At 44.8% G+C, this 18,988-nt stretch overlaps 5 protein-coding genes across 5 annotated transcripts; 4 read left to right on the top strand and 1 right to left on the bottom strand.

The window, feature by feature from the left end:
• Positions 1–81: 81 nt before the first annotated feature.
• On the top strand, positions 82–1,024 carry LOC144938102 (heat shock protein beta-11-like). Its single transcript, XM_078865803.1, has one exon. The coding sequence runs from the start codon at positions 151–153 to the stop codon at positions 763–765; it is 615 nt and encodes a 204-aa protein (XP_078721929.1). The 5' UTR covers positions 82–150; the 3' UTR covers positions 766–1,024.
• Positions 1,025–7,870: 6,846 nt separating this feature from the next.
• Positions 7,871–8,425, top strand: LOC144938092 (heat shock protein 30-like). Its single transcript, XM_078865793.1, has one exon. The coding sequence runs from the start codon at positions 7,871–7,873 to the stop codon at positions 8,423–8,425; it is 555 nt and encodes a 184-aa protein (XP_078721919.1).
• Positions 8,426–11,861: 3,436 nt separating this feature from the next.
• Positions 11,862–12,557, top strand: LOC144938083 (heat shock protein beta-11-like). The gene has a single exon (XM_078865781.1). It carries the CDS (start codon positions 11,923–11,925, stop codon positions 12,535–12,537), a length of 615 nt encoding a protein of 204 aa, XP_078721907.1. The 5' UTR covers positions 11,862–11,922; the 3' UTR covers positions 12,538–12,557.
• A 2,688-nt stretch (positions 12,558–15,245) lies between these two features.
• On the bottom strand, positions 15,246–16,284 carry LOC144938072 (heat shock protein beta-11-like). Its single transcript, XM_078865769.1, has one exon. The coding sequence runs from the start codon at positions 16,231–16,233 to the stop codon at positions 15,619–15,621; it is 615 nt and encodes a 204-aa protein (XP_078721895.1). The 5' UTR covers positions 16,234–16,284; the 3' UTR covers positions 15,246–15,618.
• A 1,030-nt stretch (positions 16,285–17,314) lies between these two features.
• On the top strand, positions 17,315–18,105 carry LOC144938062 (heat shock protein beta-11-like). The gene has a single exon (XM_078865759.1). The coding sequence runs from the start codon at positions 17,371–17,373 to the stop codon at positions 17,983–17,985; it is 615 nt and encodes a 204-aa protein (XP_078721885.1). The 5' UTR covers positions 17,315–17,370; the 3' UTR covers positions 17,986–18,105.
• The last annotated feature ends 883 nt before the right edge of the window (positions 18,106–18,988 follow it).

The following is an 18,988-nucleotide window of genomic DNA, read 5'->3' as shown; positions in this document are numbered from 1 at the left end:
TCTGGCTCCCCCTGGCATCTGCTCGTCAGCACGGCCAGGGCTATAAAAGCAGCTCCTGTAGCTGCACTGGCAGAGCATCATCGGAGGAGGGAGCAGCGCACACAGCTCAAGCGAGTCAAGCGAGCCTCACTGTGAAGCACATCAACAAGCATGGCCCTGAGTGTTTACTTCCCTGCGATGCACGTGATGGAGAGGAGCGTCTGGCCAGGCTGGCCGGTCTGGAAGCCCCGCGGTGAAAGTCTCTTCCAGCAGCTGCATCGAGACATGAGGAGCGAGATCGAGAGGATGGAGACAATCTTCCGTGAAGTCGATCAGCTCAGCAGCCACACGTGGGCTCCGGGCAGCCACGGAGACGCACTGCTGCAGCAGCCGGCCGTGAGCAGTGGGTTCCAGATTGAAGATCCACAGGAGCAGGGAGACGGGTTCGTCGCGTCCCTGGACGTGCAGGACTTCTCCCCACAGGACCTGGCCGTGAAGGTGTCTGGAGACAAGCTGGTGGTGGCTGGACGGCGCGAGGTGAAGAGCGGAGAAGTCAGCAGCGGCAGCTACAGCCACAGCTGCCAGGAGTTCCACAGGGAGACGCAGCTGCCCAGGGACGTGGACCCGCAGAGCGTGAGCTGCTGCTTGACCCAAGACGGGAAGCTGAAGGTCAAGGCTCAGCGCCGCGCCCTCCCTGCAGCGGCCGAGAGGGTGGTGGCCATTGAGCAGCCAGCGACATCGACTCCTGGCACGGCCACTCAGTCCACTGGCTCCACTCACGCGTAGAGTGGCGCCTGGAGCATCCATTGCAGCAACCTGCTTCATTCATGATTTCTTACGTGGATATTTTGTTAAGTCAGTTTCTATTCACGATATGTTCACTAACATTTACGTTTTCAGCGTTCACATTAAAGTCCATTGGAGTAAGTGTATCGCTGTACATGATTGTCAAATTGTATCGCATCGTTTTAATTTGCCATTACACGTTCATATATTGCAATATAAGATAATGCTGAATGTTATCTTCAAGTATTTTTCACTGTTAGACATTGCTATTTTTCACATAGTATACATTTATAACTGAATCTAAATATTTATTGACAATACTAAACTGTTTTTTGGCAATGGAAAATGACGAATGGTTTTTTATATAATAAAATGCCCTTCAATTCCTATAGTGTTATAGTTTATCTTTCAGATGTACTTACATTTGAATTAAAATTCATCCATGAAGTCGTTTCTGAGCGTTTCAAACAACTACACATTTTCTTTTAAAAAATGTAACCATAAAAATGTTGCTACGCGGTTTCACGTGGTAACCATGGCACTTAAAAAAAATTAAAATATTCAGTAAAACCGCAGCGTGAGCGCGACATCCCCAAATGATGAGATCAACTCTCTAACACCCGCTATGTCCAAACAAACGCTGCATAGTAATTTTAACATGCCGCTGGACGTTATTTTCAATGCGACTCATTAGATTAAGAATGTTTCATTTTACGGGGCAACAATAAGTACAATATTTTAAGCAATTTATTGTTTACAATCGAATATAGTTATTTAGTTGTACATGTACGTTCCTGCTTTGAGCTCTTACTGTTAATATTGTATGCAGTACACATTCAATATAATTTGTGGCTTTCGTCAATATATTTCTAAAAAATACATTTTGAAATAAAGTTTTTGTCATATCCTTAAAATTCTGATTTGCAGCCGTAACAATACAATGGTTTATCTGCCCTGTGAAAGAGACGCTGTGTGCGGACCAAGCTATATTTTCATCTGAACATTTCTCTCATGCCACCAGTACTTGACCCACAGCAAGATTCCACTCGTGACAGTAACTCGATACAGCTGCATGTGACAGCAGCTTGTTGAGCGAGACTTTTAACTATTTATTTTATATTTTACCAGGTATCGCCCACTGAACTTCGTAGCTATTTTACAGAAGCGACCAGGCCACAAATGACAGCTCAACGAAGTGGCTTATCACGTGGACATTTATCGCAGCCAATTACTCAACGCATTTTTATTCTAAATGTGGTGGGAAAAACCAGAGGACCCGGGGAAAAATCCACGCGATCACTGGGAGAACATTACAAATCCAAATATACAGCAGGCGTCAGGGTCGAGATCGGACCTTCTACCTCCTGTATACCAGGCGAGGTAGTTAACATCTCGCCAACGTGGTGCCCTCCCTTGCCACTGTCCCTACTCGCACACCCAAGGGGTTGCTCCTGACACCAGAGGGCAGCACCCCAAGGTAATGTATTCCACATACCCATTACACGTGTCATCAGTGGAGCATAATTTCATAGAAAAATAACACTGCCTTGAATGAAAAAAATGATAGACTTTTCAGGCCATGGCCCTTCCGAATGAACAAACTCTAATAAGCAACGTTTCGGGCCCATTATACATTTATTTTACATGCAAAGCAATGTTATGGCCGAATGTGGAGTTTGTTGTCATTTGTGCTTGTGCGCCATTATGAACGGAACATCATCCGCATATAATTTGCATCATTAAAAGAATAGTGTAGTACTCCATGCAGTACCGTAATATCTGTTATAAAAACATGGTAATGTGGAGCATTGATTGGGAATCCACTTTCAGAATCAGAATCTTTATTTCTATTGGAGGAATCCGACGAGCTTATGAAGCCATTTTTCACAGATGTGCAGTATTGGCGGATTTTAATTCTAGTGTGTATATTTTTTAAAAATAATAATTTTGTATTGATCCAACCACGCGACAGGTGAGTGGTGCATATCGGGATAGGCGGCTGGGACAGACAACCAACGGGGACGTGCAGGACCGTAGCGTTGTGTGTTACGTGGTGCATCAGATCCCCTTTTCTTCGGGGAAGGAAATTGTAAAGAAGGGGCGGGAGGGAGGGGAGTGTTGTGTCTATACCCTTTTTTTAATTAAGAACAATTCAAAAAATAATAATATTTTTTTTTAAATCTATATATATACCTTTTTTTAAAATTAATTAATGAAAACAACTCACTTCTCACAAGAACACCAGGAATCCATGAAACATGGAGGGCGGTTAAAATGTTGAGAGTTCGGTCACAAAGAGGTCATGGACATCCAGATGGACAAAAGATGTATGGACTAGCCTCCCAAGACATCTGGAGATGTACAGATAAGGGCAGAATAAATAACGGTTGAAACTTCGCGTTTTCTTAACGTTTTCCTTACCGAAAAGTAGAAACTTAACAAAGATAATTAACCAACAAACAATAATATTTTTTCTATTATTATATGTTTCCTACCTACACGACCTTCCAAAAAAATAAAAATAAAAACTAAAGAGTACGAATTCCAGAAAGCTTAAGTGGAAACATAATTACGCTTAACCTCAGGACATTAAAATATAACTCAGAATAAACACCAATCTCTGGAGAACTAAACTTGGCGAAGCCAAAATAATAATGTGACGAGAATCATTACGAATATTCATTAAACATAGACGAATGATTACCACGATACTAAGACCGAAGGAACTCATAAAATATAATTCAAGAATAAATGTAACACACAGGACCACATAAATGTATTACAAACATCTCCTCAGCCACCTTTGTCTTCCAGCGGGGTCTGACGGGCAAGGAGGGAGCAAAAGGTCACAAGGGGGGGGGTGTCTGCTTCTTCTCGCTCTGTCTTGTTTGTTTTCTCTCGCAAGAGACGCGAAGAGAGGGGAGTCACGTTTTGAGTTAGGCACGGGCGCACACCGCGAAAGGACAGTCTAAGTTGAGTCAGTCCGAGTCGAGCTCAGCGTTGCGACGGGGCACGCAAGGGAGCTGTGGCAGTCGTGCCTCGAGAAGAGATGGGACGACGAGACTTCGTTAAAGTGACAGTCTGAGAGCAGTCTGTCCGAGGCGCTCGGTCTCACAACTCGGCTTGCGACGCAGCGTTGCGACGGGGCTCGCAAGAGAGCTGGGGCGGTTGTGCCTCGAGAAGTGATGGAACGAGGAGGAGTCGTTCGAGTCGCAGAAGTCTGAGTTCAACCTGAGTTGGGGCTGGGTTTCAGCCGTGCTCCGGCTGGCGGAGCGTCGTGAGGAAACGAAACACCGATGCCGATAGCAAGTGTCGCTTCTCGCAGAACGAAGTTAAGTGCGAGTGAAGCTGGCAGCTGCACGAACAAAGGAAGCACGGAGCAGAGAGAGTGACGAGTGACGACAAGCAATCAACCTGTAAAAGGGCGGAGATCGCCAAGCGTCGACCAAGCGTGCAAAGGAGAGAGCGCGAAGCAGTGGAGAAAGCCTGGTCAAACGGCTGGGAAGGAGAGGACAGCGCCATCGAATGCGCCGTGTGCCTGAGGGCACACCGACAAACGACCAGTGTGCACACACAAGACGCCCAGAGCGACGGCGAGCATCGTGCCGACTCAACAATCAATCGAGCAGTGGAGAAGCCGGGGGCTGCCACCAAGGAAGCGCGTGCGCCACCGTGCGCCACTGTGCGCCAACGAGCGACACCCAGCGCCACCGAGCGACACGAGCGACCGAGCATCTTCAAGGACAGCATCGTGCCAACTCGTCATCCAGCGGTGGAGAGAGAGAGAGAGAGCGCACAAGCCGAGCGACACGCTGAGCGAGGGAGCAGCAGGCGCTCGCTGCGGCCACGCCCAACACAAGAGAACCTCTCTGGCCGCTGTTTGTATAATCCCTCCCCCACCCCACAAGCTAACGACACAATAAATATTACGAGGGGACAACGCACACACAACACGCACACGAATAAGACTTTCAAAAGTTATCTTTGTGTTTCAAAAAGGGTTGCCATTTCGAGGTGGTGCGTTCAATATCAACTGATCGTGCAAAGCAGTGCTGCCGTCGAGTTACATGAATAAGAAATGTTTTAGTCATTCATTTTCGTTAACTGCATAATTTCGCCAATGAATAAGTATTTTTAGTCATTCATTTTCGTTAATTGCATAATCTTGCCCATGAATTTATTGACGTATACCTGCTTTCGCATAAGAGAGTGTCATGTGCTTGTTTAGAATTAAAATTGCTTAACACCAACTGTTCGAGTGCTTCTTTCCAAGTCCATGCAAAACTGTCTTATTCATAAGAGCTGTATCCTGATGAGATCTGAACTGGTGACCTTAAATATCATAACACACACTAGGATAATCGGTAAACGTTTAATCGATGATAATCGTGTTATCCTGATTGACAACTCTGGATAAACGAAGCTGAGCCTAATTATCACAACTGCACACATTAACATCGTCGCAAGCATCCGCATAAATTACTACGATTATCTCAGCGATTATCATAATTTATGCATATAATTACACGCATCATCATAATTTATGCATATTAATACACACATTAACATAATTAATGCGATTTGCGCATTTTTCGGAAAATTATTAATTTTTATTATTTTTATCAAAATTTCATAACCCGACACATACAACAGGAGTCAGTCTCATTTCAAGTTCAGTCGAGTAAACTCACGGTCTCTGGAGTGGCATTCATGAGGGGGCCGCAGATATGGGACAACTCCCCTTCCATATTCCTCAATTTAAGACTCAGGTGTTCTAAAGCGACTATGGCGAATAGGGGAGTTGTGCCAGAGGGCGAAAGAGGGGGCCCCGTTATTATTCCTTGAGCCAATGATGGTCTTTCTAACCGAAATGGTATATGCTTGGAAAAGGGTGTATTGGTGCCTGGTGATACCTTGGGGTTTACGGCCCAAGAGGGAGGATTCAATGCTAGGTAGTATCTCGGTGCCACACATCACGTTGTACAGATTGGTTATTTTATCATCGAATGTCCTGATGGTGGGAGAGTCCCAGAAGGCGTGGATGTAAGTTTGGATGGTGCCTGGGGGCACTTAGGGCAGTCTGGGGAGAGTGAGTATACTTTTTAACAGCAATCTGCCAGATGCACAATTAATTAACACAATGTACATCGTTACCGGAACACCGAAACCGACACCAATCCCCTGGCCTCCCTGTTCTGGCGAATAATCTGCCACCAAATATCCGCAGAGACATCGCGCAAACTGCAAAGGAGTTGACACGTTTTCTTTCCAGGAACAACAACAACAACAACCACCTGCCTACCCATCAACGAAGGCATCAACAATGTACCTCGCGCTGTCACCATCATAGAATATCACCCAGATCTGGAATAACGCTGGTGAACAGTGGCACAACACGTGCGTCCAAAATAAACGCATTTGAAACCCAAACATCACACCTCCTGGCTTTGAGATTCCTTCTTGGAGACATTGGTGTAACCATCAACCTCATCAAAACGTCAACAGGCCGATGCGCATTATCTCCTTCATGAATAAGGGGTCATTATGCCAGTTCTTCCCATACACGTCCGATTAACACAGTTGGCTACATACGGTGATCATGGAAGCTTGTGTTGCCTCCGAAACGTCGTGATTTAATTTACTTATTTTCATTGTATTGTTTATATTTATTTATTTTACCTACGTGACTTTACCGAAACAACCAAAGAGTATGGATCCTTGCAGTCACGAAAACTTCAAATCTAGAATTAAGTTCAACTAACATACATGCAAATGGTAAATTAAAGACAAGCCACAGTACGATTATGACCATGCAAAACCAAACTATGGATCATGTAGTAAAAATACACGTCTGAGCTCCTTCAACGCAGGAATAGCAACACTAGACAAACTCTACACTGAAGCCCTCTCATGGCAAGCAGACCTTGACAATTTGGCTCCTGAAAATTATGCCATGAGAAAGAATAAATTCAAGCAATTTTGAAGATAATAGGTTACTTTCAGAGTTCGAACAATGCAGATGATGTTCAACAGTGTAACTTTTTTTGAAACTATGAGCATTCTTCAAAATCGTTTTTCATGGCCATATAAAAATGAAGTCAGGCTCGTGGAGTTTGTCCGGGATAATGCCACATCTTTTCATTTTGGCAGTCTCGTAATGGGCTAGATAGTGGCACGAACTTGGATTGTGACAATGTGAAGCGAATGTGCTTTGGGAATGGACAAGAGGTTGGGGAACACGATTAGTATAAACCAAAACCAACGACAACAGCAATTCATAATCAACGTTTTTGGGTTTAGATCGCGTTATTTATAAATGTGTCGTAACTCTCCACCACCCGACACGGCCAATCAGTAAAAAAGTATCACGTTGACAAAAGACAAATAGTTTACTGCTTTAGCCCACTGGTGTGTTGAAGCTTGAAACCACAAGATTTACCAATTTTTGTACTGATTGGCCGTGTCGGGTGGTGGAGGGTTACGACACATTTATAAATAACGCGATCTAAACCCAAAAACGTTGATTATGAATACTATTGGTCGCGAAAGCCTTTGTGTCAAACTGACAACAGCAATAATCATGGATCCGCTGCCATGGCTAAGATAACAGATGAGAGTAGATGCACTGCATTGCCATTGTTGCAACCCTGATGCAAATTACATATATTAATGGTTGGTGTAGTATTATGGGTAATCGGGACTCATCCTTAATGTCTTCATTCCTGTGGAGCTCACTCGATATAAACTAGCAAATAGCCCTCGTCTCATTTTTTTGACGAACAAAACACACCATGTAGAAAACTGCAAAGTTAGATGTTACTAAGTCTACGGAACATGCAGCCTGCATTCTCTGCTTTGAGACACCAAAGCCGGAGAAGCTTCTATCTGATTCACCAAAAACAATGACTTCATTCTCGCTAAGGCGTGCCTGTACATGACTCATCTAAAGCCTTAAAGTGAGAATGTTCCCGCAAATGCTGGCTTACGCTTATTCGCATTACCTGCGCTATATAATTGCTGCCCTAGTTGTGCGAGCAGACCACTCTCGGACAAGAAGACAGAGCAGTCCTCTACAGCTCGGAGACTTCCTTCAAAGTAAACGATCATGGACATGAACGTGTTCTTCCCTCCAATGCACGTGATGGAGAAGAGCATCTGGCCTGGCTGGCCGGTCTGGAACCTCCACGACAAGAGCCTCTTCCAGCAGCTGGAGCGAGACATGAAGAGCGAGATCGAGAGGATGGAGCAAATCTTCCGTGGAGTCGATCAGCTCAGCAGCCACTCGTGGGCTCCGGGCATCCCCAGAGTTGCGCTGCAGCAGCAGCCGGCCGTGAGTGCCGCGTTCCAGATCGAAGCTCAGCGGCAGCAGGGAGACGGGTTTGTCGCGACCCTGGACGTGCAGGGCTTCTCCCCACAGGAGCTGGCCATGAAGGTGTCTGGAGACAAGCTGGTGGTGGCCGGACGTCGTGAGGTCAAGCGCGAAGGCAGCGGCGCCTACAGCCACAGCTACCAGGAGTTCCACGAAGCGATGCAGCTGCCCAAGGACGTGGACCCGCAGAGCGTGAGCTGCTGTCTGACCGACGACGGGAAGCTGAAGATCAAGGCTCAGCGTCGCGCCCTCCCTGCAGTGACTGCTGGGAGGCTGGTGGCCATTGAGTGAGCTGGGAAGTGCTCACCAACACATTAACATATGGAATCTAACGTTAAACGCCCTGCAGAAAGTGCTTGCTTCTTAAATGCAAAATTATAACAATGCTAATTGTTCGCATTCACTATGTGAAGTACAATAAAATTCATCTAAAATGTTACGAAGTTAATAAACGAAACATGCTTAATTGTTCAATGAATATACTCTTTGAATCTAATGCCAATTTCCAGAAGTCATTGTTTTTCAATTAACTTTGCTTTTCCTGCACATAACGTTAATGTTGTTCTCGCTTTTAATGCCATGCTTTTTTACATTCGTTTCAAATGCCTTTTTATAAAGACAAACTTGTGATGTTTTTTTGCAAGTAAAATGTAATTGTTACAGTGAAAATTGTCTTGAAAATAGAGTAATTTGAGGCTGCAAAATAAAAGATCCCAGTATTCACGGAAGTTTGTGCATTTTTTTTCTGTGTCCAAGCTAAAAATAAAATCTGCCGTTCAGGGCTGTGAAACTGGCACACATTAACAACCTTCGCTTGGGAAAGGGACGATTTCTGACATCCACTTCGCAGCATACATCATTCTTTAGCAAATTCCCACAGATTTGACGAGTTGTTGGCGAGAATGGCCCATTAGTCAGCCCCCCCACGCTCGATAGAAAACAGCACTGTTTACGGTTTTTAGTTAACATCTTGTGTCAGATATATGGAGAGATGGTGTAGCCGAGTGGTTTTCAAACTTTGTTTTGGCAACTGTACACTCCTTGTTGAAATTTGTTTCAACCGAGTTACCCCCCCCCCTTGCCTGACCCAACATGGTTCTGATAAATAAATATTTGCATGATTAACATAAATATTTGCATCGATTATCCATTTTGTGAGGTATCCTAACGAGCTAGTAACTGCAAGCGAATAAAAAAAATTCAGCGGACACTCTGCATGCATGACGTAACTTGTTTGCGCTCGCTGGCTGCTCTAGTAAATCACATTGTTTAGGATCAATGAGTGTAGAAAGGTCTTTATATCGTTATAGGTTACCATATAGATTTACATGTTATTATAACTATTTCAATATTGGCAGATTCATACATGATTGTTCACCAATGACTCTCATGTATGATGTAATTTCACACGAGTATAAATCACCCCACGTGCCCCCAGAGGTCCGCCGACACCCGGTCGAGAACCACTGGTGTAGATGATGCATGGACAATCTTGTTTGCATGTAGAGCTTCTTTCGCACCGTACGCAGCCAACCGTGCTAATCACAGATGCGGAGAAGGACAACAAACTAAACACAAACAGCACTTTATCCTCTTGGTTATGATAAAAACAACATTAAGACTGAATTAGTATTATTTTTGTGGATAATGACGTTAGCATACCACCAATTAAAAAGCAGAGGAAAACATTTCTTTTGGGGAGGGCTTACATGAATCATGCAGTGGTAGAATCAAGATCTGATGAATGCATGTGTCTCAGCAGTAAAAGGAGGCGAGGAAATGTGAGATGCAGCTGCCGCACAGATGGAGGTGGAAGGTTTTGCAGAGTTGAAGGATACGAGACCTCCGCACAAACGATGACTCCCAAAGTCAAACACACTAAAACTAAACTATTATTTTTATTTTACCACGTAAAACCCACTGAGCTATATAGCTCTTTTTTCGGAAGCGACCTGGCCACAACTGATCGCTCAAAGAAGTAGATTTTTAAGTGGACATTTATAACAGACACACTCAAAGACGTGTTTCTAATTGTAGACGAAAAAACCGGAGGACCCGGAGAACAATCCACACAACCACGGGGAGACACGCAAACTCCAAATATATAGCAGGCGTCAGTCGGGATCGAACCCACTACCTCCTGTATACTCGGTGAGGTAGTGAACATCTCGCCACCGCGCCCCCCTCTACATCACCTTTCCGGTAACACCAGGAAAAGATGAAGCCTGCTCGTTATGGCCATCTTATCCGTGAGTAAGGTCAGTAAACGTCTGGTTCATGTCACTGTATGAGGTGCAGTGGGGGAAGCTTTATGCCTGGGCTACTTCATCTTGTCCACAAAAGCAAAGATAAAACGTACCTTACCAGTTAGAACCATCTCCATTTGTCAAATACTGTGCCCGTTTTCATTCAACTGTGGATAGCAGGACCATTTTATGCCATTGGTGATGCGATGCATATAAATATTGGTTTACATTCCATTTAATGAGCTGTAGATGTAAGGGATGTCGAGAGGTGAAAACTATTAAATTACACAAATACAGGCAGACCTCGTCTAACACTCAAGATGCGTTCCTGGAGAAGTGAGCGCAAATAGAATCGGCGATAAATGGGTCATTATACCATTGCATATATGGAGATGCGTTCCAAACAGCGTTATTTCTTTCATACGAGCAATATAGAAGGGATTATTGGGGTATTGGTAATAGCACTCATAATAATAATTCATACATGATTATGAAATAAGATTATTAAACCTTTTTTCATTACTAAAATAATTTATTATAACATCAGTAGTATGTACTGCACTCCTACAAGGCAACGATGGTTGACGAGGTTGGAGGAGCTGCTGAGCTTTCAACACTACACTTTTTACACTGAGACCTCCTTTACCAGTGGCAAAATATAGTAGGTTTTATCCTTTAAACTGGTACAAAACTGACACCTTTATACAAGGCATCATGTTTGCAATAACCACAACACAAGTAGTCAAAATGCAAACAAAAAGAAACAACTATGATGATGATAATGATATGCTCTGTCCTTGAAGTTGATTGGTCCACACCCGAGACAGCTTTCTTTAGAGCCTAGTCTCCATTGGTGTTGGACCAGATGACACCAAAAGGCGTACAACTCAAAAACAGTGCACTATCAGAGTATTTCAAAGTTTGTGGGGAATAATAGTCATTTTCTATACTTTTGAGGAATAAGCAATTAGGAAGAAACACTTACTACCCAGGAAAAAAAAAACATGTTTTCGTTACACAGTGATATAATGAATGTAAAATAGAGTAATGTGCTCTTCTATATTTACTTTAAATTACTACACTTTGAAGGGTGATACAAACCGACACTTACATGCTCGCTTACACAGCACAATGACATCATCAGCCTTGTCAGGAAAGACAGAGGCACACAGTGATATGAGCAAAGCCAACGAATGTGTCTTACTTTAAACTTTATTAATACAAACTATAAATTCTGTACAATGTTATTTTTAAAATATACGTAATGCTAAAGTTGGCAGCGTGATCTGGATGCTATTGTAGTGAACTTGTCACAGACTGCAACCTGAGACACGAGTCACTGCTATTTTCTTTGGATGAGGGAAGCCCCTGGGAGCAGCTGCGTCATTCTGGACGCTTCTGGCTCCCCCTGGCATCTGCTCGTCAGCACTGCCAGGGCTATAAAAGCAGCTCCTGTATCTGCACTGGCAGAACATCGGCAGAGGAGGAAGCAGCGCTCACAGCAGAAGCGAGCCTCACTGTGAAGCACATCAACTAACAAGCATGGCCGTGAGTGTTTACTTCCCTGCGATGCACGTGGTGGAGAGGAGCGTCTGGCCAGGCTGGCCGGTCTGGAACCCCCGCGGTGAAAGTCTCTTCCAGCAGCTGCAGCGAGACATGAGGAGCGAGATCGAGAGGATGGAGACAATCTTCCGTGGAGTCGATCAGCTCAGCAGCCACACGTGGGCTCCGGGCAGCCTCGGAGACGCACTGCTGCAGCAGCCGGACGTGAGCAGTGGGTTCCAGATTGAAGATCCACAGGAGCAGGGAGACGGGTTCGTCGCGTCCCTGGACGTGCAGGACTGCTCCCCACAGGACCTGGCCGTGAAGGTGTCTGGAGACAAGCTGGTGGTGGCTGGACGGCGCGAGGTGAAGAGCGGAGAAGTCAGCAGCGGCAGCTACAGCCACAGCTGCCAGGAGTTCCACAGGGAGACGCAGCTGCCCAGGGACGTGGACCCGCAGAGCGTGAGCTGCTGCTTGACCCAAGACGGGAAGCTGAAGGTCAAGGCTCAGCGCCGCGCCCTCCCTGCAGCGGCCGAGAGGGTGGTGGCCATTGAGCAGCCAGCGACATCGACTCCTGGCACGGCCTCTCAGTCCACTGGCTCCACTCACGCGTAGAGTGGCGCCTGGAGCATCCATTCCAGTAGTCTGACTATTTAAACAGAATTCGTGCTGGAATTCAGTTTGATACAGTGTCATGAATTTTGTATTTTAAGTCATCATAATAATGTTAAAAAGCGTGTAATGTGTCGTATTTTAACAGTAATTTTAACATCCTACTGGACATTATTTTGAATGCGACTCATTAGATTAAGAATGTTTTATTTTACGGGGCAACAATATGTACAATATTTTAAGCAATTTATTGTTTACCCTCGAATTTCGTTATTTAGTTGTACTGTACATGTACGTTCCTGCTTTGAGCTCTTACTGTTAACATTGTATGCAGTACACATTCAATATAATTTAGAACGTTTCATTTGTGGCTTTCGTCCGTATATTTTTTTAAAAGACATTTTGAAATAAAGTTTTTGTTGCATGAAACCAAATGTTCTAAGTCCAGTTTGTATACTGAACCTCAGGACGCACAACCGAGGATGTTTAATTATTAATCAGAATTTTAATTATTTTAAAGGAATGGTGAGCTGAGTACAGAAGAATTCACATGAGTGCAGTTAAGTAAATACTGATATAAAATATATATTTTAAACTGCGCCAAAATCAATCAAAACGAACAGAATTGGACATGTAATCAGCCGCATAGCCGATTCATGGTCAGGATGTTGTGTATGTTTTCATGGGCATGGCGAGAGTTGCCACCTGTCCGGGAATTACCATCTGTGTTCAGGTTGTAGGTATTTGTTCTGAGATATAGCACCCTCATTGTGTTGATTGTTATTGTCGTTTACTGTGTAGTTCTGATAATTATAGACCGAGTGCTGACTGAGAAATCTGTCCAGGTTTGGTCTACGATTAAAAGATGGAAATCTCATAGCAACACCCTCCTGTGTCTCCAGTGTGAATATGCAGTAGGGTCATGTTTCAACGCAGCGTATGTTTACATGGTGAACTTCTTTCGCACCGTACGCAGCCAACCATGCTTTAATGGAGGTGCGGGGGAATAACAAACTGAACGCAAAAAGAGCAGGGACACAGATTGAAAACACAGAAGTGCATTTACACGTAGGGCGGTTGTTGAAGGGGGAGAGGGATGAAAATTATTAAGAGAGATGTATCAGGGCAGAGCAAAGTTGTTATTATAATCTGAACTTAATCAAAAGTAAGAAAGCATTATGCCTAAAACAGAATGTTTGTTAATCAGTGGACGTGACCTGCAACAACAGAAGCATCACAAACATGGCCATTGACGAAGACAATGCAACCAATGTTGAGAAGTGCACAAGGAAGCGTAGACATGCACATGCTAGGAATTATACTGAGACTGGAAGACGGACACGTCAATTGGATATCATATGCAAATGAAAGGCATCATTTTAGTTTCGAAAGGTGGGGTAAGGCAGGACACACAACTTGAAGGGATGACGGCCGGTGGTCGAGACTAACGTGGGAATGGGAGCTAAAGGAGGGAACGCAACCGACAGAGCGTCCACTGCGAAGATGTAGCAAATAAATGTTGATGGCTTCGTACAGAAGTGGAGAAATCACGGCTGGAGATGGTGACGGCTGCAAAAGTAGCTTTGGAAAGCATTTACACGAAATCACCTTCAAAACATCCATTTACTTAATCACATTTTCATTAAATGTGTATTCAGAAAGATAAACTATAACAGTATAAGAATTAGATCGTTTCTTTATATTGCTAATTTTAAAATTAAGCGTATTTTTTTCATTGTACTAGTTGAATGTCTTAAGGTTGTTTTAATATTCTCTAAGATAAAAAAAGTTTGCCAAAAGAATGACATTAAAAGGCGCATTAATTGAACGTGCTATTTTAAATAAACCGTGTCATTCCTCGATACTGTTTTGGTAATTCCCACCTTTTTGGTGCCCCGATTGTCTTTTGAACTTCTACCATTTCAACTAATCGTCACGTTCATTTGTTACACGGCAAATCCGTGTAGCCAGTTGCCCAGCTACTTTTGTTGGCAACAGCCCAAAGCCATAAACAACAGAGTTATTTTTCGATTTAAAGCTTTCGTGACCTCAGGGATTCATCTTCTTGGTTCTTTCGGTAAAGTCACGTTTCTGATGGCACAGCGGCCACCCAACGTGGCCCCGCTTCTTCACTCCATCAACTGGCCTCGATCTCTTCTGGGCTCCCCTCTATAACCTCTCTCCCACGTGACCCTGACTCCTCCCATCCGGATCGTCAGATCCGGCCTTCCCATACTGCCCTGCTGGCTCCACCTCCATTCACCTCGCTTCCCATTGGAGCCGAGGTGAACGGCGGCCCCTCTCACACGCCCCCCATACCGGGCTCCGCCCCCAATACCCCGGGTCGTGTGATTGGGCCAGAGTCCAGCAGCAACCACATTTACGCTCGCATTACAACAGTATGATTTGTTAACAGTTGAAGGACGATATAACTGAAATGGCATTTGTGGTAACATTTCACGTAGACCATTGCAACCCCGGCCCCAATTCTGAGTGCGGAGTGACTAGGCAGGACGACCACACAGGCAGGGCCGACGGCGTGAGCATGGCACCTTGGGAGTTGTCATGGACAGGGAGCAATGAGGCGGCGTTACCGGTTGTCTTAGTTTTGGGGAATTCTGTGTCCAGAACTCTGATCCACAGTAACGATGAAACAAACACAATGCAGACAAAAAGAACAGTGCAACTGTTGCATGAAATTGAAAGGCATTTTATTATATATATAAAAAACATTCGTCAAATACCATTGCCAAGAACAGTACAGTGTTGTCAATAAAAATTTAGATTCAGTTAGAAATGTATACTATGAGAAAAATAGCAATGTATAACGATGAAAAATACTTTAAGATAACATTCAGCATTATCTTATTGCAATATATGAACGTGCAATGGGATATTAAAACGATGCAACACAATTTGATAATCATGAACAGCGATACACTTACTCCAATGGAGTTGAATGTGAACGCTGAAACACGTAAATATTAGTAAACATATCGTGATTAGAAACTGATTTAACAAAATATCCGTACAATCAAAACATCAATAAAGCAGGTTGCTGGAATGGATGCTCCAGGCGCCACTCTACGCGTGAGTGGAGCCAGTGGACTGAGAGGCCGTGCCAGGAGTCGATGTCGCTGGCTGCTCAATGGCCACCACCCTCTCGGCCGCTGCAGGGAGGGCGCGGCGCTGAGCCTTGACCTTCAGCTTCCCGTCTTGGGTCAAGCAGCAGCTCACGCTCTGCGGGTCCACGTCCGTGGGCAGCTGCGTCTCCCTGTGGAACTCCTGGCAGCTGCGGCTGTAGCTGCCGCTGCTGACTTCTCCGCTCTTCACCTCGCGCCGTCCAGCCACCACCAGCTTGTCTCCAGACACCTTCACGGCCAGGTCCTGTGGGGAGAAGTCCTGCACGTCCAGAGACGCGACGAACCCGTCTCCCTGCTCCTGTGGATCTTCAATCTGGAACCCACTGCTCACGTCCGGCTGATGCAGCAGTGCGTCTCCGAGGCTGCCCGGAGCCCACGTGTGGCTGCTGAGCTGATCGACTCCACGGAATATTCTCTCCATCCTCTCGATCTCGCTCCTCATGTCTCGCTGCAGCTGCTGGAAGAGACTTTCACCGCGGGGCTTCCAGACCGGCCAGCCTGGCCAGGCGCTCCTCTCCATCACGTGCATCGCAGGGAAGTAAACACTCAGGGCCATGCTTGCTTGTTGATGTGCTTCACAATGAGGCTCGCTTCAGCTGTGAGCGCTGCTCCCTCCTCCGCCGATGTTCTGCCAGTGCAGCTACAAGAGCTGCTTTTATAGCCCGGGCAGTGCTGACGAGCAGATGCCAGGGGGAGCCAGAAGCGTCCAGAATGACGCAGCTGCTTCCAGGGGCTTCCCTCATCCGCAGAAAATATCAGTGACTCATGTCTCAGGCTGCATTCTGCGACAAGTTCACTACAATAGCATCCAGTTCACGCTGCCAACTTTAGCATTACGTAAATTTTACAAATAACATTGTACAAAATTCATAGTTTGCATTAATAAAGTTTAAAGTAAGACACATACGTTGGCTATGCTCATCTCACTGTGTGCCTCAGTCTTTCCTGATAAGGCTGATGATGTCATTGTGCTGTGTAAGCGAGAATGTAAGGGTCGGTTTGTATCACCCTTCAAAGTGTTGTAATTTCAATTCAATATAGAATAGCACATCACTCTATTTCACATTTATTATACCACTGTGTGACGAAATTCATTTTTTGCTCCTGGGTAGTAAGTGTTACTTCCTAATTGCATATGCCTCAAAAGTATAGAAAATGGCTATTGTTCCCCACAAACTTTGCTTTTTTGACCAGGACATTGATATTTAGAAATTATCCTATTTTCAATGAGAAAACGTGTGCATTTGAGTTATTCCGTAAAGTCCTGGTCACAAAAGGAAAGTTTGTGGTGAATAATAGCCATTTTCTATACTTTTGAGGCATAAGCAATTAGAAAATAACACTTATTACCCAGGAACAAATATCGTGTTCCATAGTGAATTATCAGTGCAGAGTGAATTATCAGTGCAGAGTGAATTATCAGTGCAGAGTGAATTCCATGGCAGTAAACTGCTCACAGACTGCAGTCCGAGACACGAGTCACGCTCTTGATTCTGTGCCGATGAGGGAAGCCCCTGGGAGCAGCTGCGTCATTCTGGACGCTTCTGGCTCCCCCTGGCATCTGCTCGTCAGCACGGCCAGGGCTATAAAAGCAGCTCCTGTAGCTGCACTGGCAGAGCATCATCGGAGGAGGGAGCAGCGCACACAGCTCAAGCGAGTCAAGCGAGCCTCACTGTGAAGCACATCAACAAGCATGGCCCTGAGTGTTTACTTCCCTGCGATGCACGTGATGGAGAGAAGCGTCTGGCCAGGCTGGCCGGTCTGGAACCCCCGCAGTGAAAGTCTCTTTCAGCAGCTGCAGCGAGACATGAGGAGCGAGATCGAGAGGATGGAGAGAATCTTCCGTGGAGTCGGTCATCTCAGCAGCCACACGTGGGCTCCGGGCAGCCTCGGAGACGCACTGCTGCATCAGCCGGACGTGAGCAGTGGGTTCCAGATTGAAGATCCACAGGAGCAGGAAGACGGGTTCGTCGCGTCCCTGGACGTGCAGGACTTCTCCCCACAGGACCTGGCCGTGAAGGTGTCTGGAGACAAGCTGGTGGTGGCTGGACGGCGCGAGGTGAAGAGCGGAGAAGTCAGCAGCGGCAGCTACATCCGCAGCTGCCAGGAGTTCCACAGGGAGACGCAGCTGCCCAGGGACGTGGACCCGCAGAGCGTGAGCTGCTGCTTGACCCAAGACGGGAAGCTGAAGGTCAAGGCTCAGCGCCGCGCCCTCCTTGCAGCGGCCGAGAGGGTGGTGGCCATTGAGCAGCCAGCGACATCGACTCCTGGCACGGCCTCTCAGTCCACTGGCTCCACTCACGCGTAGAGTGGCGCCTGGAGCATCCATTCCAGCAACCTGCTTCATTGATGATTTACTTACATGGATATTTTGTTAAGTACATTTCTATTCACGATATGTTCACTAACATTTACGTTTTCAGCGTTCACATTAAAGTCCATTTGAGTAAGTGTATCGCTGTACATGATTGTCAAATTGTATCGCATCGTTTTAATTTGCCATTACACGTTCATATATTGCAATATAAGATAATGCTGAATGTTATCTTCAAGTATTTTTCACTGTTATACATTGCTATTTTTCACATAGTATACATTTATAACTGAATCTAAATATTTATTGACAATACTAAACTGTTTTTTGGCAATGGAAAATGACGAATGGTTTTTTATATAATAAAATGCCCTTCAATTCCTATAGTGTTATAGTTTATCTTTCAGATGTACTTACATTTGAATTAAAATTCATCCATGAAGTCGTTTCTGAGCGTTTCAAACAACTACACAATTTCTTTTTAAAAAATGTAACCCTAAAGATGTTTCTACGCGGTTTCACGTGGTAACCATGGCACTTAAAAAGATTAAAATATTCAGTAAAACCGCAGCGTGAGCGCGACATCCCCAAATGATGAGGTCAACTCTCTAACACCCGCTATGTCCAAACAAACGCTGCATAGTAATTTTAACATCCCGCAGGACGTTATTTTCAATGCGACTCATTAGATTAAGAATGTTTCATTTTACGGGGCAACAATAAGTACAATATTTTAAGCAATTTATTGTTTACACTCGAATATAGTTATTTAGTTGTACATGTACGTTCCTGCTTTGAGCTCTTACTGTTAATATTGTATGCAGTACACATTCAATATAATTTGTGGCTTTCGTCAATATATTTTTTAAAAAGACATTTTGAAATAAAGTTTTTGTCATATCCTTAAAATTCAGATTTGCAGCCGTAACAATACAATGGTTTATCTGCCCTGTGAAAGAGACGCTGTGTGCGGACCAAGCTATATTTTCCTCTGAAC

Source organism: Lampetra fluviatilis, chromosome 2 (assembly GCF_964198595.1).
Source record: "Lampetra fluviatilis chromosome 2, kcLamFluv1.1, whole genome shotgun sequence".
NCBI classification, from domain to species: Eukaryota; Metazoa; Chordata; class Hyperoartia; order Petromyzontiformes; family Petromyzontidae; genus Lampetra; species Lampetra fluviatilis.
The sequence above is the reverse complement of the archived record's forward strand: the minus strand, read 5'-3'. Positions and strand labels throughout refer to the sequence as shown.